The following is a 19,499-nucleotide window of genomic DNA, read 5'->3' as shown; positions in this document are numbered from 1 at the left end:
AACCACGTGTCAGTTTTTCCAAAACAAATTTTCTCATGCTTTTTTTTGCAAAACCTCTCCCTGTAGATTATTTTGTAACTGTTTATTGGCTGAACCAAAGCAGGCAACCAAGATGTGTCTCCCTGTAATTATGACAAAATTTCCATATTTTAAATAAACTCGGGGGAGTTTATTTAACAATTTTTTTATGTTGCATGTGCAAAGGCTAGGACCTGCTGCAAACAGGTCCTGTTGACTTAGTTGCTTCAAATGTCTGAGCAGATTCTTGAATAGAACAGTTTTCTTTGAGTGCCACCTGTGTGCTGGGATTTGTGACAAACCTGACAGCAAGCAGCTGCTGACACACATACACATATGGCCAGCATACACACATTCTGCATGTCAGTTTCACAGCCTGGGATAGGATTTAGAGACTACCTAGGCAGTCACCAAATCAACATACAATTGCATACTGTGAAAAAAGTTTTAGGAAAAAAAAAGGCATTCAATTTCCAGATGACATCACCAGACCACAATGACACCGAGAACCTCTATCAGCCAAAGCAAGTCACAGGTGTGAATTTCTAAATTCTTGAGAGATTAAGTTGACATAGTCCTATCAAGAAATCAGAATTGGCTGTGACAAGCTTTCCTCCTGCTGAGGACTAGTCACAGGTGTAAAACACAGCCTTGCTGCTATAATTTCCAATCCCATTTAAAACATAACCACGATGATTTCATGTTGACAGGATTCACAGTTGGGAGGAAAGCACCAACAACAGCCAGCAGCCCCTGTTGGGACACAGCCTGGGAGGTGCCTGAGCAGCAGGCACAGAGCCCAGCCTGGGAGCTGCTGCTCTCCCCTGGGACCCCAGCAGGCTGTGTCACATCACGGGCTACCATGGCTCCGTGTTGCAATGTGGAAACACAGGGCCCAGATCCTGTGAAAATGAATAACAGGGGGAAGGGTTGCCACTGCATCAAGCACAAGGTCTTTCAACTGGGCTTTTTCCTCTTTGGAATCTTAGAAACATCATTATGATAACTTCTGTTTAAGGACACACAGTTTTGTTGTGAAAGTCAAGCACTCAAAAGCATAAAAGTAGTAATAGCTTTAACTTTTTTTTCACTGCAGCTTTTAGCACATCCTATCCTCAGGATAAAGAAAGACATGGAAAAGAGTGAACATCAAATCAAGTTTTGATAGAAGAGGATTTGATGGTAATTTGTGTTTGCATAATTTCACTGAGTAGGTTTCCTTTAAATGTAGGTTTCCTTTAAATGTAGTCTTTTAAAAGCTGAAAAAAAGCAGTGATAACTGGATTATTAATAATAATTTATCACATTAAAAACTATATCTACAATAGTTATAAAAAAACCAATTTATAAAATAAAATCTGCCTGTTAAACCAGCACTCTGACTGATAAATTTACTTACATAAGTGTTGTCTTTCACATGTGTGTATAACTGTTATTGTATGCATACACCTTTATTTCTCTCTTTCACACACTGTGCACATATAATATGAATATAGCTGAAAGATTAATAAATATTGGACTGTATGAGTCCAGATAGACAGAAATTTATACTTATGGAGCCAACTTCTTATATGTAATCTCCACTGCTTTTAATCACAAGGACATTGATCAGTTGGCCTTTCCATAGACACTTTATATATCAATAAAATAATAAAGAATTGACTCATGAAGCCTGAATACTTAAGAGATCAAGATTTAGACCTACACAAATAGATTGTTATGTAGCTCATAATAAATTAAATATTGCTCAATTAAAATTAAGAAGTAAAACGCAAAAGGGAAGGTAATAGCCAAGTTTCCAACAGCCACATTAACTTACATGTTTGGTGTATTTTGTAATCCCTACTGGATAGCTGGTAATGAAAAATCATATATTATTCAACATAACTACCCAGGGAAAAACAGGACTGGAAACCAAAAATATGTAGTGTAGTTTGAAGTTAGCATTTCCTTGGAGACAAAGTTTGTTTTGGGGTTTTTTTCAATACGTAATATTATTTGACGTTTTACAAATGTTACTATCATACCAATGCACACAAGCTTGCATGCATAGACAAATTAATGGGGCTGAAATTTCAACACATAGTTTTTTCAAGTATCAGTAGCAAATTCTAGCCCCAAATAACCAACAGGCCCATTGGCACTTCTTCTAAACCACAGGACTATTTACTGCACTATTAAATTTTTTAACCTTGGCATAAACACATTTTTAAGTACTGATGGAGGCAATCAGTTGTGCACTCTAATGTTTTAATAATACTCTAATGGACAGCAGGTTAATACTGATTAATACCACTATTAAAAAATATTTATCTATATTGCTGTGGAATACTAATTATACTTAGCACACAATCTGCAGCATTTAATAACTGTCCAAGTGCTGTACAACCAACTGTTGCCTACCAGGGAACTATCAGCTGCTTTTTTAACAGAAGGAATCTGGAGGAGAGAAGGACCTGGCCACAAATAAAGTTTATTGTGACACTGGGGTCACACTTATATGGGTTAGCCTAGAGGCAGCATGGCCAGGTCCATGTGGCTGTACCTCTGTGTTTCAGTTTGGAAAGGTCAGATCAGGTGAGCATCACAGGCTCCTCACTGCAGGGAATGAGACTGGAGCCTGTGGCAGCCAAAAGCCCAGAAATGTGTGCAAAGCAGACACCACCTCCTCAGCCCCAAATGCCTTCTCCACAGCCCCACTGCTGGGCCCTCCCTGCCAGCAATGCACAGCCAGGTGGTGGGCGCGGGAGCCTGCTGCAGCTGGGGAGTGCTGCACTGCTGCAGGCACACTGAAGGTGTTGGCCATAAACAGCCCTCTGCCATGCACTGCCCTCCCCTCACACACCTTATCTTCCTGCTCCCTGAGTGTCCCCCCGTGGCCACCTCGGCAGAGAATAAGGAATTTCCTGCCCTCTGGTGATCCAGCACAAGCCATCACCGGCCAACAGCACCGGCTCCCCTGACCCTGGGACACAGCAGCACTTGGAAAAAGGCAAGTGGGACAAGAAGACAAGCTTGCCCCAGCACAGAAGGCTGAGGGAACTCTTTTGGCTTCAGAATCCCACACCATGGCAGGTGCCCTCAGCCCCTTGACTCAGAGTTCCTCAGGAGGGAGACTTCTGCGTGCCCTCCACGCATCACCAGGCTGGCTGGTGCCTAAGGGAGCTGCTGTGTCTCTCTGAGAGCTGCTCCTGTAGCCATGGCTACACGCCATGCCTGCAGCAGATTAAGGAGAACATGTAGGCAGAAAGCTCCTTCCAGCAGCAGCCGTGCTCCTGGGAGGAAAAATGGTTCCAAGAAACCTGCCTCACTTTTCCAGGCTTCTCTAGACATAATATAGTTAAATATTCAGTGGGGATAATGGTAGGATGGGCTGCACAGAGACAAGCATGAAGAAAAATATGTGTGCAGGAATTGCAGCTATTTATTGTTTACTATACCCTGAACAAGCACAGTATTGTAAGCTGGAATTTTTAAATAACAGGAGATTCTGCAGGAATGATTTATCTATCTGGAAATATGATAGAAGTGCTTTATTTTGCCTGCAAGAGCCTTTGGTGTGACTGTCAATAGCACCAAATGTAATCATTACTGGAGGGATAAACTACTTGTCTGCAACCTCGCATAATTTTCAGATATGCTTCAAAATAGCATCCTGCAGCATCATGCCAGTGAATAAATCAGTTCTGGGAAAGAGGAGAGCAGAGCAGACATTGCCTCTGCTGATAGGCACCTGCAAAAAATCCTCCCACTGAGGCAGAGAGACAGGCACATGGGAGATCTGCAGGTTGCACTTCAGTTGTGGGTTTTATCAAGGGGAAAATTTCAGAGTGACTAATTAGGAGCACAGTTATTTCTCTCTGCCTGCTTCAGGAAACTTTAAAACAAGCAAATAAAAAGAAAACAAACTATAGTACCAGGGTATCAGGAAACATAATTATTTATGAATGACTTTGAGATCATCTGAAGAAAATGTTACAGAAATCCAAAGTTCCTCTTACTATCACAGCCATATAAAAAAGATTTTTTATTGCTTTAGGTTCTAAGCAGCCAATAGAGACAATTTTCTGACATTAAAACAAACACAAGCTTTTATTTCTGGATTATAATTTTATATATATATATATATAAAAGATAGTACTGGAAGATGTAGGTTTATTTTCATATTGCATAATAATGTTGGTCTGTCTCCGGAGGACCATAAAACTGCTGTGCCTTTATTATTTTCCTTTATTATTCATATTTTTAAATAACAACAGAGGACTGTTTTTGTTCTCTTTTTAGCAATAATGTGAATTATTAATGCAAGCACTTCATCAGAAGGGTTTTTTTTTCATTTCATCAACAAGCAAAAGAATTTCAGCTTTGTAACAAATTGAAATAAACTGAGACTAAAGAGAAGTAGAAGAAATATGGGGTGTCACTACAGGCATGCATTACTGTCAGCAGAAAGCAGCTGGTAACTGGCCAGGCATTGGGATGCCTTGGTCCCTGAGCTAAGTTTGGACCAGACACCCACTTGACTTCCTGTCTGAGCGTCAGGTTGCTGCTGGCTGCAGGAGGAATTCCAGTCACTCCTGATTAGAGAGGGACCAAATGGCCTTACTTTTAAAGAAAATGAAGAAAGTGCTCACTGAAAATATGCTTTTCAGCAACTTCCATCTTTCATGGGATGCAAGAGCTGGGAAATTCACTCTTTTGAACTTCCCAGAAGCCTTCTTGCAGAAGCAATTGTGTGTGAGGGGCAGCAATAATAGAAAGTTTGAAGAAGTTAACCTTCTCTCTGCAGATATTCACTTTAAAAAAAATAAATATTGTTTTAAAGTGCCAATTCAAATTGTCTACCTACAAAGCAGATAAGCTGCAAAATGAAACAATTCAAGGAAAAGCCTTGAATTAATGCTGTCTGTGCAGTTTTGTCTTTCTTGAACATGTTGTTTACGATACATTATTAAACTGTAGCATCACATGCCATATTTCTATGCTCCTTGTCATAGCTATGGAATACTCCTTATTATCATCTTCATTTAATGTTTGGTGGGGTATTTTGCTGATTTTTTTTTGTTTGTTTGTTTGTTGGGTTTTGCTTTATTTGGGTTTTTTTTTTGGTTTTGATTTTTTTTGGTTACAACTCACCTAAATAGCTTAAATGCTTAAAATAGGGATTTCCTCCTGAATATGATTTTGGTATTCTCCTCATAGAATCTCAGTGCTTTGCAAATGTTGTGAAACTTAATTTTAAAAGATCACCCAGGACAGAAAGCAACAGTATAACTTTCATTTTAATGGTCATAAGGCATCTAAACATCTATGCCAAAACCTGTTCACTGTCTGCTAAATTTGGGGTTACAGCTTTATAGAGCAGGACAGTGACATCTTTCCAGAGAGCTCAGCAACTCTCTCTCTTCACAGAGCAATACACTCAATTCCAGGTCCACATGTCACTCTCTTGCAAATGCAAACAGGGCCATGGATGTTCTCCTTTGGCACTCAGGAAAATCTGTCTGCAACCCTACAAGTCTAGCACAAAAATCCTTTAGCAGGGGTTATCCAGTTATCTAGGACCAAACTCAGTTTTTCTAGTGGTGAGAGCCTTTCATTCCTTCGCTGCAATTTCCTGCCACATTTAAAGCTTTACGATGTACCACAGACAATATCCTCACAGACTTTTGGCTTTTGGGAGATAATTGTCTTATTCATGTGCCAAATGAGGCAGGGATCTTGTGGCAAACCTAGCCTATGATCCTGTAATTAGAGAAAGCACCATAAGAACAGGACTGTTCTATTAGCCAATAATTTACTAAGTTTTGGCTCCTCAGAAGAACTTGCAAAATCAAATCAAATTTCCAGAAAACTTTTGGATGCAGCACATGATCTGTGCTGTGGTACTTCCCTCAGTACTTCCCTCCTATTCAACTGTTTTAGGTCAGGCTTCCTCTTCAGTTTCTCTTTCCAGCTCCAATTAGCTAGAAACAACATGCAATAATGCATTTAGCAGAGGTTCAGCAGCTGTCAATTACATCTTTCTGTCTCCTCCAACACACTGAAACTATCTAGATCAACAAGGAGGACTTGACACAGAAGGACCAGTGCAGAAATGCTGCTAAAACTGAGAGGAAAATACAATTGCTGGTATCTTATATATAAAAATCAATTTTGACCATCAATTTTCAGTAGAAATAAAAATAAATTCTACCAAGACTGTTCAGAGGAGACTGTTCTAACCACAAGGTATACAACTTTCCAGCTGTTTTGATGCTATTTCACTTCATAAAAATACATTAAAAAAATCAATGAACCACAAGGAGGCTCTAAGAAGGATTTTTATAACATCAAAGTCTAGGCACTCAGTTGGGAAATGGAAGCTCTTGATTGCACCTCATGCTTCAAAATGTTTAAACAGCTTCAAATGAACACCTTGCTGCAAAATACAGGGTCAGGGGAGGTGAGGATGCCCACCTCCCAGAAGAAAACTCATTTCCAGTTACTTTGGATATTGGTTTCTTATGAGATCTGAGGCAGGGGTTCTTGAGCTAGAGCCAGCAGCCTGTTAGCTGCAGAAAATCTTAGGTGAGCTGGGAATCTGGAACTTTGGACAAAGGGAATGGGCACCTCCAGGGCTTTCTTCGTCTTGTCAGTTCAGTCTGTGGAGTAAGGAATTTCTTGGTGTCTCCAAGCTTTCTTGGAGCTTTCTTGGGTATATGTGTTTATGTGTAGGGTGTGTTCAGAACTACTTATTCTTGTATACACACAGAGAAATCCTATGCAGTTGTGAACAAAATTACATAGAGAGAGGAGTGTATGTGTATATATCAGTTTACAGTGAATCTTTATGGGTCACTTATCATTGAGTCCAGTGCCTATGGCAACCTGTGCTCTCAGATCTGAGCCAATTACTTTGGGTACCTTCAGGGAAATGGGGATTACAGCAACTTAGATTTAATCTCCAAGATGAACTGCATGTGATGCAAATGCAAAGGAATGCTAGTCTTCTGGAATAGCTACTGGACTGCTGCATACCTACAAGAGAGAATTTTACAGGTATTCACAGTTAAAGTAAACAGGTACCCACCCATTCAGGAGTATGAAGGTTTTGCTGGTCTGGCACAGTTCCATAAGTGGGAATAATCACCTGGTTCAGTTCCAAGACTAAAATGAAACATAAAACATGAAAATAATTTAACATTTTTGTGGTATGAATTTTTCATGGGTTTATATTGTATTTTATTTTTTTTTTACTAATGCTTTGTGGAGAAGCCAGTTTATTGTACTTATTTAGTGTTCAGAAATGGAACAATTGTGTGTCACACTTCTTGTCACACAATCAGCAGGTGACAAGAAAGTGAAACACCAGGATGACAAGGCAATGCTAGGAGAACATTTTGGCAGTGATGCATCCCTACAGTGATGCAAACAGCATCCCTTTGCTAGTATTTTACTAGTTATTTAGTGTTTCAGAAACTCCATGGACATTGTAGCAGAAGTTTATTTTACAATGAATAAGGGTTCCAGAACTGGCTCCAGCTGTGCAAATAACCCTACCTCATGCTGGCTGTACTTGTCAGGCAAGAACAAATAAGAGTAGCAAAGAATTCTTCACAAGGCTTGGAATGGGTGTTACACAGGCTGTGATACTGTAACATTCACCCAGGGACACAAACCTAAAACACACCTACAGCTTCAGGGGGTATTGGTGCCTCAGCTGTTCCTCATCTGTTCCATCAATTCCTGTTAAAAATGAACAACCTGGAAACGGAATTGGTTTCCTGAAAATACAACATGGACTAAAAATGACTTTGTCAAATATGCTACTGCATGAAACCATTATCAAGCACTCTGGGAATACTGGCTACCAAATCATGCCCCTGATAACACACAAATTCATCCTAATAAAGCTACTGGAAATAAGGTACAGAAGCTCTACAATTGCTGCAAGGTTTTTTGCAAGTTTTTTTTTCTTCACAACTATTTTTGTTTCTTAAGGAGAAGTCAGATAACATCCCGAGGCTGAAGATAACATCAAGTAGCTGGAGGGAGCAGGCTGCTTCCTGCCTATGCATGGCAGATGGGTCCCATCTGTTATTTTTAGATCCTTAAATCTGAGACATCTCTTAGTTAAGTCTGTCCTGTGCTGAGGAAGGGGCATGGAAAACACAGGTACCTAAATGCCAGTATTGTCTGGAAAGGATAGCCTCAACCTACCAAAAAATGCCATAGTACTAAAAGATGATCTCCAAACTCTAAAATAATTAGCCTATAGTACTTTTAGAATAGCTCAACACCCATAGATACAAAGCCAAGAAGAACACAACTGATTTGCCTGATTATGTTTTGGTTTAGTTTAGCTTTTTTTTGGTTTGGTTTTGGGGTTTTTTTTGGCTTAAAACCTTCATTGCTAAATGGCCACATTTTCAAGACATTTTAAGAAGCTTTTCTTTCTCACTGATGATGCTCATTTATACCAAAACACCTAGAAAAATAGCACAACAAGATTACAAATCAACAGAACTCCCTCATGGACTCCAAGCAAAAAATTCTTGTTTAAATATCCTTTCATATAGTTTGGTAGGGACTTAGTTCCAGGTGGTGTTGTCAGTTTCCAGATCTCTGCTCCGGTGATAGTAAATGCTCCGGGGAGAAGACAAAAGCAAGTCAATGTATCTTTCCTGAAATATTACAGCCGTAACCCAAAGGTCTGACCAGTTGAATAATCACGGTCTGTGAGCTCTCATCAACATTAAAATGTTCAGAAACATTCCCAGAAATTAAAAAAAGAGATGGAAAATGTGGACTAGTGCAGCATTCAAACGTCACATGGTGAGACAACATTCAGACTCAGAAAACACAAGCACCTCTCAGCAGCTACTAAAAATTGCTGAACATGGGCATCATTATGGTTTAATGGATTCAGCTTAGACTAGGGTGAGAAGGGAAATATATATTCTCAATGTCAGTGTAATGGACATCTCTCTGCATTTCCTTCATTCTTTATTCTCTGTGTGGACACAAAGATATCCAGATACAAAGTATTTCTGAAAACCCACAGAAGAAGGAATGTTTCTGCCCACATGTAATGGGCAGAGGGAAGTAGAAATATAAGCATCTTGTTTTGAAATACAAACAGTTGCTCTGAAACTCTGTGTGCCGTTACACAAAACATGCAGGCGTGGACACAGACATGGAGACTCCCAGCCACTGAACTGCAGAATCAGGAGTTAAAGTTGCCTTTTTGCTAAGTAATCACACCCCCATTCATTGGTCTTGCCTAGAAAAAACCCTTCAGACAGAACTGGAGCTGGAAACATGGCATTCACAAGAAGAATTCCAATTCTCTCAAATCCTGATGGATCTGTGGCTGGTCAGAAATATCCTTATGAAATTTATAGGTGAGTACAGTTTGCCTCTGCATCAGGGTCTCTGTCCAGAATACCTTCCTCCTGATACACTGAATGTCATGGAAACCTTAGAATTGGGTCTATATTTAACATCCTAACACATTGTACTTGAAATAATGCTCAACAGAGTCCCTGGTCATTGTCCCTAAGGTAGAACTTATGTAAAAGGGGCCTGCCACTCTCACCTCTCATGAGACAATAGCCAAGAACTTCTCTCAAGTTAATTACAGCTTAATGTTCATGTGAATCCAAAATTACAAAGCCTTGACTCTACTTGAATGGGTACTTAGATAAGATTTGTTTTGACAGTGGTTTGTAAGAGCAGCTGTGCCAATTTGTGCAGTTTTTATCTGGAAGAGACCATTCTAGTCTCTCAGAAATACAAAAACAATACTGCAAAACTCAGCTTTGCCAAAAAAAGGTGCACCCACACAAAGTCCTTTTTATACCCCCAAAATCACTTAATTTATTTCTCCCACCTCCCCTCCAGCATTACAGTAAAGTCAGTTTTAAGTATGGTAGGAAAAAAAACTGCAGCATAAAAGTTTGGTGCTAGAACTATGAAAAACAGCAAGAACAGTAGAAGAGGGTGCCTGGGAAGGCAGGTGAGGTCATGTGAAGTCTTTAACATCAGAGATTATTTAGCACAGATGAATTAAATATCCTGGAACTAAGGGCATGTTGAATATGGGATAACTTTTACGAGGTTGGCCTAGAGGAACTTTCAAGGTCCTTCCCCAGACCCAGATTCCTCTGGGTGTAAGTCTGGTCCTAGTGTTCTCATAGTTATGTCTAAGGGCTGCTGTGCTGAGACTTTATATTAAAATAATAGTTCTTCTTACTCATATCTTCTTCAGAAATGTGATCACTCCTGTTAATATTTGAGTTACAGTACATCAAGGGTAGATGTTTGTGTTCTATCACCCAGCCAATTAAAGCAAAGGAGGTTCAAAGGAACAAAGAAATCTACTGGCTTTGTGCCAGCATACTCTGATTTTAATTGACAGATACATCAAATTCTGTCTTCAAGCAATCCAACAACATATGCTTTTGTCAGCACACTTAACCTAATTTGCTTCTATTGGAGTCATAGTTCTGAGTGTCTGATCAATGATACCAGTTGGTCTTTGATCTAGTCCTCTCAAAAGATGTTGTTGTAAAAATTTTAAGTACTGAAAATGTGCAAACTATTTTACAAGAACATCTTGAACTGTCTATATGTCAGTGGACTTTCCAGCTGCCTGAAGATTGTTTTTCAATGCAGGACTCTGAAGTGAGCTGTCAACACCTCACACCTTCCATCAAATATGCCTATGCAGAAGTACTAAGTGGTCCATGTTCATCCCACACTACTTTTTTATAACCTATGTGTATCCCATTCTTTTGGCCAGGCCATGGGAGATAAATCATGCTGTTTATTCTACCAGTGATTTTTTTAAATGAATTTTCTCTACAGCCTTGCTTTTTCACAGGTGACCCAGAATTTCTGACTGGTTCAAATAAAGACACAAAAAATTTCTTGATAGCCAACACAAAATTTCCAGTCTTTTCATTAGTAAATTGATACTGACAGTGAATGGTTTTATAAGTTCAGTGATTTCTCATTGCATTATTCAAATTATTATTATTTAAAGGCTTTAATGAACATTTCTACTAGCAATCTCTACCTATTGCTATAGGTGAGAGCCTATGGCCTACTGATAGACATGTTATAGATATGTTATTATATGGCCTACAAGATAGACAAGCTATTCTTCCTTTGTAAGAACTATAAAGAAGAATTAAATATTAAGAAGTAAACCTTTCCTTGGGGTCTGAATAGCAAAACAATGGAAGCTGTCCAAAGCACATGCAGTAGGGATGAAAGGTTTTTTAATCTGTAAATTAAAGAGGACTGAGAACAAAAAAAAGTATCCAGAAGTGAAAAAAGATGTAGTCCAAAACAATTTAATGACAAGAAAACCACAAAAATGTTGGATAAGCTGATGTTTGAAAAGACCACTGGGCTTGGCTTTGCAACAAGGACATTGTCAAACATGCCTGAAGATGCCAATCATTTTGTGACAAGAAAATTCTATGTGTTTGTTATCATTGATTTCCTCTCAAATGAAAACAGTCAGAGGTGAAAAAGAGCTGCAGCACTCTTTTGGCTTGTAAATAACCTGCATAAACCCAAATTAGAAGGCACCAAATTACTCTGAGAAGTCAAGAGGATTTTACAACACTAAACTCACAGTATCTGGTATCTAACCTGGTATCTGTGAGACATTGTTAAGGACAAGATCTCAGCCCTGGCACTGAACATGGTACCTCATGAGCAACCAAGAATGCAAAGCCAGGAAATGACATCTGGAATCTCCTGGCTTTGCTGCTTTGCTACAGAGATCACATCACCTCTCGCTTCCCACAGAGTTTTGTGAGAGTGCTGACAGTCTCTCACAGAATTTTTAAACAGTCTAATACCCAAATCCTCTTCTTACAGGGAGAAAAATAAGTAAATAGAACACTGTGCTCTCCTAAGTACAAAACCAATGTGCTCAAGAACATCTGCTCAGCCCCCCAGTGGGACTTGCCTGCAGCATGGAGTTCCTGTTCCCCAAAGAGGGAAGTTTACAGTGTGGTTACAGAAACCGAGATGTTGCAAAGCCAGACCAGTGCTGGGGCACAGCAACTGGTCTGCAGTACCTGGCTGCACGCACAGAGCAGCAGGTGGGAATGCAGCAGGGCAGGAATGGGCAGCAGGCGTTTGCTGAAGGAGAACTGAGTAGATGATATTTCAAACCCCCTTTCAAGCTTCCTCACAGCCCTGCCCTCACACAGCCTGCCTGAGGCAACAACATTCACTGCCCACAGAAATGTGTGAACATTATGCACACAATTAGACACGCTCAGGTCGCTCAGGCCTCAAATAGATTGCAAAGAAAATTAGTCTAATAACAAAATGCGTCACTGATGGAAAATATCAGGAAATATTTACATGCAATTTTTATCTGAATTGACACATTTCTTGATACATTTGACAGCAATGTCACCACATTGGAAAGGAAAAAAAAGGTGATTAGTAAAGTCTATGTGTTCTAATGAAAATCAAATTAAAAAATCATATCGTGTTTGCCACAGTGAGGCTCAAAGAACTGGATGGAGTCAGATTGTTCCCACCTGCTGGGATAAATAAGGAGATCCAGATGCTGATTTTTCCTGACTAGTGGTTCTCTGGGCTATGGTGTTTTCTCCATGCACATATGAGAGCAGTCATTACAAAAGTATCAATGGTTTCACCCCATTCCACCAAATACTTCTGGTTTGCATTTAGTAGCACTCATTCTGCTAAGTTCTGTGATTAGAATGTGTTTAAATTAGTTTTATTTCATACTTGTAGACCTCATCGAAGAATGATTTGATGATTTCTTAGAAATAAATTATTCAACAACAAATTTAAAATCATGCTACTAAACCCCATATTCTCCACTTTCAGAGAAATTATGTATTTGAAGAGAAATTGAATTATTTTTATATCAAACTATGTTTTATAACTTATCATTTACAGTTAATAAGAGATCTAACAGCTGCCTTCCATGTGAAAGTCTTGTTCACTTAGGGTCACCTGCAGTCTTAGAGCACGTGAGAAACGTGGTGACAATTAGTAATGTTAAAATGCAGTAATGCCAAAATGGCTTTCCAGCTGTCAATAAATTACATACTTTGTGCACTCACATAGAGCAGATCTGCAGGTATCATCAACCCAAAAACCTAATCTATGCCACATAATAAGGAAAACATTGATTTTCATTTCAGAAGCCCAAGGAAACCTAATTATGAAGCTATAGAGGCTGCTGGAGAACAAAGGAAGTGAAATGGCTGTCTTAGAAGATGATTCTTTCTTGTTTGAAAGACTATTCTTTCCATTAAGTTATCTTCTTTTACAGCTGTGCAAACAAAGGATGGGAACATGTGGAATGACTTTAAAAAATAAATGCTCTTTCATGGCTAACCCTAAACAGGAAAACATTCAGTTGGCTATTTAATAGAGGGCATTGCAAGTCTGAGTCACTGTAGTTCACCAAAAATAATAAAGTAAACAGCAGGCAGTTATAAAACCAAGAAATCTGACTTTGTGGAAATGATTCTGCTGATAGCAGTACCTAAATATTTAAGAGACACTGAATTGAAATGTTTAGGGGGCTCAGTAATTATAAACAGTTCTTATGTGTTCAGAACTCAAAGAGGGCCAATTGCCCAAAACCTGTGGCAAAATTCCTAAAACATTTCAGTGAGACCTGGACTATCCCCAACCTCAGCTTCAAAAACAAAACACTGGGCTAATGATGTTTTAGTAACAATTCTGTGATTTCAGAGTAATCTGCTGAAAAGCCCAAGCTGGCTCCTGTTCCTCACTGCTGCAGTGCACGCCAGAACCAACCTAGCTTCATCCAGCATCCATGTCCGACTCCAGCTGACTGTAAATCACTGCAGAAATTCACTTGCTAATTACAATATTCCAAATGTTTTTTCTCAAGCTAAACAGTTTGCCCACATTCAGCTGAAATGGCTGTCAGAAAGAATTATTTTGGCTCTCATCTGTCAATAGGCAATTTAAAGATAAACAACCTTAGGTTTCAGAATGCATTAGCACGTCTACCTGCTATAATTTTGAACAATATTTGATATGCTTTTCAGTTGTTAACTGATTGTATGCATGGTAAACACATGGCTTGCTTTGTCAAAGTATAAAGTAATGGAATAAAGTGATTAAATCAGAAGGCATCAGACTGATATACTTTTCAGGCATTAATCTCAAGTTGGACTATGGGCTTGAATAATTTTCTCTTCTCCACATATATCTTTTTATAATCGAGTAAGTAACTTAAATATATTAAAATGATGCAACAAACAAGCCTTCTTAAATTTTTCAAATAAGGTCTGCTTTGGTTTAATTGTATATGGAATCATATAGAAAACTACTGTAATGTTGGCTGCCAAATGAGCCTGTTTCAGGATTGATTCTGTCACATTCCTACAAACTGAGGCATACTTACATGCATATGTATTTCATTTCTTTCATTTTTTAACAATAATGAAAACATTATAATCCCTGCTGTCAAAAGTAAAAGTTCTTAGTTTCTCTCTTTCTTAGAGCTGAGAAAAAGAATGACCTCAGTCACATTAAGAACATAAGACATAAGGGATCAGCTGGGTCACTGAATTCAGCACCAGCATACAGACAACTTTGACCTTTAGCTCTGTTAGAAAGTTCTGAGAGAAAAATTTCTTTACTTGGAATAATCTGTTTTAGTCTGAAAAAGGGATCAAGAAGAACTGGCTGCATTTTTTTTCCTGTTGCAGTAAATAAAATCTAGGTTGCAAAGGGTGAGATAGACAAATTTTAAGAACCCAAAAGGCATTAGGACAGATTTGCAGAACATAGTAGGCATTTGAAATTACAGATAAATTCTTGCTGATGTATTCCAAAATGCCCAAGCAGACTGAGAGTTTTTAAGCCAAATTGTATCAACCATAGCATCTGGCCCTTAGTGACCAGAATGAATCAATTAATTTCATTAATCGATACATCAATTTCATTACTATAGTTAACATTTCTCTTGCTTAATAAATTATTTTAAATACCAAATGTTTCATAAATGCACTTTTAAAAAAGTATACAGCATCTTTAAAGCAAGTAATAAACATGTTTTTCTCTTTGGTATAATAACTCTACTTACCAACAAGATGCATCTATATACAAGTTTGGAGTAAATAGGAATTATGTAGTAGATTAGAAAGAAATTACTCAACAACAAATGGAAAATCAAAGAAAGTGTGCATTGAGCTATATACTTGCTGAAATTAATGTGTGTCTGTAGAATTAAAGAAGAGATGTATGCCCCTAAAGCAGGATTTGGGAGTAATCAAAACATCCAGTTCCAGAAGTGCAAACTGAAATAATGATTTTGCAACTGCTGGCTAACAGGAATTTCCTGCCTTGCTGTCCTGCACTGTGGGTAATTTCCTGGGGATTGCCAGGGTCCAGACTGGGTACAGCCCCTGTGGTGCCCTCAGAAATGTCATTGTGCAATAGAACACAAGGGGTTTACTGCCTTAGCTACATTACCAATAAACAAGAAAAACTTTTTTCTCTCAGAGAGCCTTTAAAATAAAAATTCAGGTTGCTACATACTACAACCTGTGAATTAAATTAGTAACTTCAATCATTCCTCTTTGGTATATGGCCCAAATGATAGAAACTGGCTTTCAGGGTTCTTCTGAAAAAGGAATTTATAGAGAGATGTGGCAAAAAAGCAGATCAATAAGACTCCAAACTCAAATTCATGAACACTGAAATAGTTCTGGGCCAAGACTGTCATTGCAGATCCTCATTTTAAAGACACAAAAGAAAGGACTGGATCCTGGTTTTTCTGTTTCAGAATTTTTTGTGATTTCAAAAAAGGTAAAAGGTACAGAGTAACACCACTTGATCTAGCACAGGAGATGTTCCCAGACCTTAAGGCATAGGAAATAATTTTCCAGAATAAACCCCAAACTTTTTTCTTCAGGACCCTACTTTCTTTTGTATACAAGATGGGGCTGCAATGGTGATGACTCCAGGTTTGGCTAACTAAAACTTGTCTGTCTAGAACTTTAAGTAATTTTTGTAAAACACAGATAGTATATAGGAATGTTGGAAGATTGAAAGAAGAAAGATTATCTCTTTGTCAAAGAATTTGCATACAGCCTCAGAGAAGGGGCCTGTGTCCCTGCTTCAGGATGTGATACATGTGGCACTGAGCAAGCTGCTCAAACAAGGTTTGGCCCAGCTTTTCTCAGCAGTTTTCAAGCCAACTGCCCAGGGTGTTACTGCCAGGGAGCTCAGCACTTCTACAGCACAGCTGGGCATTTGTCACTGAGAGAGACCATTTACAACAGCATGTAGTGACAAGACAAGACAAGGGGGAATGGCTTCCAACTGAAAGAGAGTAGGTTTAGATCACATTCTAGGAAAAAACCCTCTACTGTGAAGGTGATGAGGCACTGGAACAGGTTCCACAGAGAAGCTGTGGGTGTCCCATCCCTGGTTGTGTCTGAGGCCAAAATAGATGGAACTCTGAGTGACCTGGTCCAGTGGAAGATGTCCCTGCCCATGGCAGAGGAGTTGGAATAAGATGGTCTTTAAGGTTCCTTCCAACCCAAACTGTTCTATGATGATTCTGTGATGAGGTATGGTATTTGTAATAGCAAAATTAGAAAATGCTCTTGTTTCTGAAAAATGTGTCCCAAAGCTTTTGTCAGTGGTGAGCATTTTTAGATAACTTTGTAAGAAAAGCAGGGAGTTTATCAACTATAAACACAGAATGGGATTAAGATTTGCATGTACAAAAGTGGTTGAAAATGAATTATTTTCTTGTGGCCCTGCAGAAGATGCATTTCTGCCATTGCAATTGCACTGGATTCCTGCCAGTGCAATCTGGATCTCTCTGTTCAGCATCTTGTGCTTGCACAATCCATTCAGATGTGTTTTACCTTCCCCACATCTAGCAATCACTTCAGCATCCTACATTCCTGTGAAAAAGGCCTGGCTTCCTAAAACTCCGTGACTCCCTAAAAACAGGAGTTAGGCAACCCAACACTCACAACCCTGTTGGATATAGTGTTCAGGTGTGGCAAAAGCACCATAGAAACACAGAGGATGAAAGGAATGAAAATGTTCTGTGCAATGCTTGGATAATTTGAGTTGAACAAGACCTGGAGCCATGCTGTTTATGAGGGAGACAAAAAGAAATCTGCAATTACTACCAGTTTACTGAATAAAGCAGTAGACTTAAGAGGAAAAAAAGAACAATGATTGTGTACATAAACACTGTAACTTGCAGTTAAACAAATGGCAGGGAAATGGAAGTTGTCTAGGCAATACTAATGCTGACACTGCCTAACTTCTAAATGCTTGACTTCATAGCCTTAATGTTAACCTTTTTTAGTCATAATATATTATTAGCTACAACCAATTAGGGATGCTATGGCTCCTGCTGGTAACTGGAAAAATTTGCATTTAAATATAGAGAAAGATTACTACTGGCTATACTGTATTATCTAATTATACAGTCAGTTTAGAAATGAAATTCTATTTGAAGCATTTGAGTGATTCCCTTGAGCAGAAATGATGTAATAATTATTGCTGCAATTGGCATGAGGAAACTTTGCTGAAAGTCTAGAATTTCACCTAATCAGGCAATTTGATTAGTGGTCTACATGCAGCAGCACTCTGTGCTGCTGTAGAGTGATCTTAAAATGCACTGCAAGAGAAGTGATCATAGACACTTTTCTCATGGATTAAATTCATTAAGTTTCAAAAGTCAGCTCAGAATAATGTAATTAGTGTAAATTCAGTACCTTGATGGAAAAAAACATAACCAACCTGCATGGTTGTTTTAGCTTATTACAATCACTATGAATAAAAATTCTTGTTTCTGCTGAAAATTCAACTTGTGATGCTCATTAACTACAGCTGGTCAGCTGGTAAGGTCTGACACTTCATGCCAGACAGAAGACCACATACCACAGACTCCGTGGCTTTGAAGACACAGAGGTTTCTAAGTTCCTTTCTGGGAAAAGAGGCATTAACAAGAAGGATGCATGGGTGCACACAGCTTTCTAATAAAAGTAGTGTGGGCAGTCTGATGGAAAATAAGAATATGCTCCCTCTGCCTGGCATTGAAAAGTCCACTCTTCAACTAAAAATAAAAAATAAATGCATATGAAAATACCAACTCAACAAATTTATACACAAATTCATTTCAAAAACATGAAGGCAATAAAAGCAAGCTCCAGAGAGGACACAAAATTTTCCCCCTGGACTTTGAAAACACGGAAATAGAAGGATGTAAGATCCCAACAGCCATTACAGTCCTCTAACAAGGCACGGATAGAAAAAATGAAGTAGATTCCTCTGGAGAGAGAATGGCATGCTGAAGGTCCTGGTCATTTTAGTCACTGGTTAAGAGCCCCCAGATTTAGGTGATTGAATGGACAGATCAGCCACTGCACATTTACCAGACCAAGCCTTGAGCTTAGGCAGGGCTGACAATTAGCTTTCTAAGGTAATGCCACCATCAAGCCATGCCTTTGGCTGCAATCAGCCTCTTGTTGGGATGGGAGGTCTGTCATCTGGTTTGTAAGCCCAGCTGGTGGCTTGTCCTTTTTGTCAGATGAGGAGTGAAACACACTACAGCCTTGTGGTCATTCAGCTGCAGGGCTTAGCTCCAGTTCCTGGCCTTTGTCCTTGAGCAGAGTGCCTGCTCCCAGACCCCAGCTTTATGTCACAGCAGTCATTGGCCTACACCTTGCCTTCTGTGCAGTTCTTACTGCACCTTTTCACCACTGAGTGAATGCTCACGCTGTTCACTGGTTTTACACAAGGTCAGTGGCCCACCCAGCTCAGCCTCCTGGCCCCAAGAGAATCCAATGGTGCTTTGGGTCAAAACCACCATTCAGTGTCCCAAAGTGTAAAATGAGGGCACAGAGACAGGAAAGCTCCCAGAGTATAGAATCAGACAGAAGTAGTACATTTTTTTTTTAGATCATCTTAAATTCTGAGATGAGTGAGGAGCAGCAGGTTTTTAATCACCTATCCCTGAAGTGGCACATTAGAAATATTCTCAGATATATTACACAGTACTACAAGCTCTGAGGCAGGTGCCAAAGACACCTGGGAAAATGTAAGGATGCTGCTGACCGTGGGATAATGGGAAAGCTTTTTGATTGCTTGACATACAACAATGTTAATAAAGTATAAGGTATCTAGTTTAAGATTTGTGCTTACGAGCAACCAGTATAGAAGGATTATTCCCTGGGTAGAGTCATGCTTCAGATTTCAGTATGGTCACCCACCACCATTGTGAGCAAGCCTTTCAGAGTAGGAACAGCAGGAAAGCTTTAGACCCAGCAGAGTAAGCACATGATAGTCCAGCATGAAATGCCATTTCTAGATTTCTCTAGCAATTGCTGCTCCTTCATAGAAGATTAACCATCGTAGATTGAGTAAATTTTCTCCAAGAATTTATCAGTAAAGAATACTCATGAATTTAAAAGTACAAT

The 19,499-nt window shown here is 39.1% G+C and overlaps 1 protein-coding gene across 2 annotated transcripts in view; it reads right to left on the bottom strand.

Annotated features, from left to right (window-relative positions):
* The window catches only part of ANO6 (anoctamin 6), a 69,799-nt gene that overhangs the window by 36,361 nt on the left and 13,939 nt on the right, over positions 1 to 19,499 (bottom strand). Inside the window, exon 2 of one of the 2 annotated variants that reach the window (XM_030238421.2) lies at positions 7,091 to 7,167. The exons of the other annotated variant lie outside the window; for it this stretch is intronic. Coding sequence (XP_030094281.2) covers positions 7,091 to 7,167 — 77 coding nt within the window. The remainder of the gene's footprint in view (positions 1 to 7,090; positions 7,168 to 19,499) is intronic. 2 annotated transcript variants of the gene reach the window in all.

The sequence above is a fragment of the Serinus canaria genome, chromosome 1A (assembly GCF_022539315.1).
Source record: "Serinus canaria isolate serCan28SL12 chromosome 1A, serCan2020, whole genome shotgun sequence".
NCBI lineage: Eukaryota > Metazoa > Chordata > Aves > Passeriformes > Fringillidae > Serinus > Serinus canaria.
The sequence above is the reverse complement of the archived record's forward strand: the minus strand, read 5'-3'. Positions and strand labels throughout refer to the sequence as shown.